The 3,099-nt window shown below is 46.8% G+C and overlaps 1 protein-coding gene across 1 annotated transcript in view; it reads left to right on the forward strand.

Annotated features, from left to right (window-relative positions):
• Window positions 1-439: 439 nt before the first annotated feature.
• minpp1b (multiple inositol-polyphosphate phosphatase 1b) overlaps window positions 440-3,099 on the forward strand; it is a gene marked incomplete in the record, with an annotated part of 6,229 nt that continues 3,569 nt past the window's right edge. The window contains 2 exon segments of the mRNA XM_065949241.1: window positions 440-1,011; window positions 1,014-1,148. Coding sequence (XP_065805313.1) covers window positions 753-1,011; window positions 1,014-1,148 — 394 coding nt within the window.

Below are 3,099 nucleotides of genomic sequence, written 5' to 3' on the forward strand. Positions count from 1 at the left end.
AATGAAATAAATGCAACAATAAATATATATATATAAATAAATGCAACAGTTCATATAAAAATTTATATATAAATAAATATATTCATATATTTATTGATGTATTTCTGTGTCCATGTTGTACAAGGAAAAGTAAATATGTAAAGTGGGCCGTCCCAACATTACTGAAGTAGGATTGGTCAATTTTGAAAAACAGACAGAAGCAAATTTCCATAAATACTTTTCATCTTGAGATCTGGACACAGAAATAAATAGATGTGTAAATGTAAAAATACGGAAATAAATTAATAACTCCATTAATGTGGAAATGTATGCATTGATACATATATAACTGTAGAAATAAAAACAAAGAGTATTTATTATTTATTCATTGATGTATTGTTTTCAGCATTTATATATTTATTGATGCATTTATTTATTTATTTATACATTATTGTATGTATTTCTCCCAACATTTATTTATTTATACTTTAGTCATTTTTTGTCCCTCATAGATGAAACTTTGATGTTTGATGAAACAGGTGTCTCTCACTGATCTCTCCTTAGGACATAAAAAAAACAACAACTCCTGAATAGTTTTTTGTCGTCCAACGCGCTGGTGAGTGACGTCACGTAGAGCTCAAAGGTCGGAAGAACCCGGAACATCAACAAAGCAAACAAAGAGAGCAGGTGTTAAATTCATAGATGTTTTTTTATTTATTTTTACCCGGTTTAGTTCTGTGTTTAACCCGGTTTAAGTCTCCGGTACCACCGACATGTTCTCCGTTTCCCCGCCCAGGAGCAGGCTGTTGTTAGCGGCTCTCAGCCTGCTGGTGACCCGGCTCTCCTGCTCCTCTCTGTCGGTCTCAGACATCCCGCACATCGCCTCCTTTTTCGGGACTAAAACCCGGTACGAGGAGGTGAACCCGCACCTGCTGCGGGACATCTCCTCCGTGAACAGATCCGTGTTAAAACCCCCACCCACCGAGGGCTGCACCCCGGTACACCTCACCGCCGTCATCAGGCACGGAAGCCGGTTCCCACCGCGAAGAACATCCGGCGGATCCAGAGACTGAGCGAGCTGGTCCGGACCGAAGCTTCCCGAAACTCCGCGGACTGGCTGCAGGAGATCCAGGGCCGCTGGGAGATGTGGTACACCGAGGACATGGACGGTGAGACCGGGAGACTGAAGGGGGACTGAGGGGGGACCGAGGGGGGACCGAAGGGGAGACTGAGGGGGGACTGAAGGGGGACTGAGGGGGGACTGAGGGGGGACTGAAGGGGAGACTGAGGGGGGACTGAGGGGGGACTGAAGGGGGACTGAGGGGGGACTGAGGGGGGACTGAAGGGGAGACTGAGGGGGGACTGAAGGGGGACTGAGGGGGGACTGAAGGGGAGACTGAGGGGGGACTGAAGGGGGACTGAGGGGGGACCGAGGGGGGACTGAAGGGGAGACTGAAGGGGGACTGAGGGGGGACTGAAGGGGGACTGAGGGGGGACTGAAGGGGAGACTGAAGGGGGACTGAGGGGGGACTGAAGGGGGACCGAGGGGGGACCGAGGGGGGACCGAAGGGGGACCGAGGGGGGACCGAAGGGGAGACCGAAGGGGGACTGAGGGGGGACTGAGGGGGGGACTAGTTTTAACCAGCAAATAGATGTTTCACAGGAAACTTAGAAACAGGGTCATTAAAAAACAAGTTGTAGAAAGTGACTATATATGTTTACTTTACAACTGAATTTATAGAAAAAATTTTAGGAGCTGCACCTCAACACTAAAGCCAAGTTGGCTGGATGACGGCCCGACATGTAACCCCCAATAAGCTGAAGCGGCCCACAGTCCGTATTTCGAGTTCACTTTTCTAACCGGGGCTCCGGAGACTCATCGGCAACAGCGTCATTTTCAAGTAAACATCAGACTGAGAGCTGGAGCTGAGGTGGGTTTCAAAGCCTTATGACAACTTTACATCGCGCCCACCTGTCAATCATGTCAGCTACGCGCTCAACTGGATAACATGTATCATTCATAAAATCAAAACGGAGCCGTTTTTAAAAAAAATCATCCCCCATACAGTGTGTGCCCATGACGACAATAACTAGTCAGACCTACTTCGTTTTTTGTACCAGGCAGTAAACGGGCATTATCGAATGTGGTGTGTATGTGACTCCTGGTGCTTCTGCAGCCAGCCTCAAGTGGACACTCGATGAACTGCAGGATTTTGCACTTTTGCATTCGCTTCATTTTTCAAGACCGGAGGTTGCTGCTTACTTTAAAAGTTGCCTCAGATCCAGCTCTCAGCCTTTCATTAGGTTTACTGACAGTTAGGTTAAGATACCTTTTCCAGCATGGTGCACGGTCACTGACAGGGTACCCAAAAGCCCCCTGCAGTAACAGATGATGTCACTCAGGCTTCGTCCATTACAGTCTATGGGTGCGACTGGCTGGACTTGCTATACAAAGGAGGATGGTGGACAGCGAGGGTCAGACAAAGTAGCGCAACACTATTACTGACAGTCACACGTCAGCAACTTGTCGTCATTTCTAAACAAAATGAGGTCATTAACTTACTGTATGTGTTGTACTGATTGTGCAACCCGACTACGGTATCATTTATTTTACTGGCCAAATTGAAATTTTAGCCACATTTGGCAAGTGGCGGGTGCTAAATTTCGACCCTGTCTGTCTGCCATTATCTCTCCGGTTCACTGTCACATGTTATCTTTATCTGCCTCTGTCCTCTGCCAAGTGCTCTTTGATGCAGTGCTCCCATGTCTCTTTTACTCACTCTCTGTTTACCTTCAACCCCACATCAAACTCTCCCACTCACTGCCATCTTCACTTGCATCCTTTCTAATTATTCTTTTTTTTTTACTCCTCTATTCCAGTTTCCTTTCTTTTTCCATTTGCAATTACTGTGACTATTAATTAAGAAAAACACAGCACTGGCACATCCCTCCCCAATGGTTGATTTCTACAGGGAAACACACATGCAAGATACACACACACAAGCCTTGTTCACACAGGTGCTCACCTTGCAAAGCGCAGGAAGACAGTTGCAGAGAGTGCAGTGTCATAACCGTTGCCTAATTACCAGTTGGGTTACAACAGCTGCGCAGAGTCGCACC

This window comes from Labrus bergylta, chromosome 21, assembly GCF_963930695.1.
Source record: "Labrus bergylta chromosome 21, fLabBer1.1, whole genome shotgun sequence".
Taxonomy (NCBI): domain Eukaryota; kingdom Metazoa; phylum Chordata; class Actinopteri; order Labriformes; family Labridae; genus Labrus; species Labrus bergylta.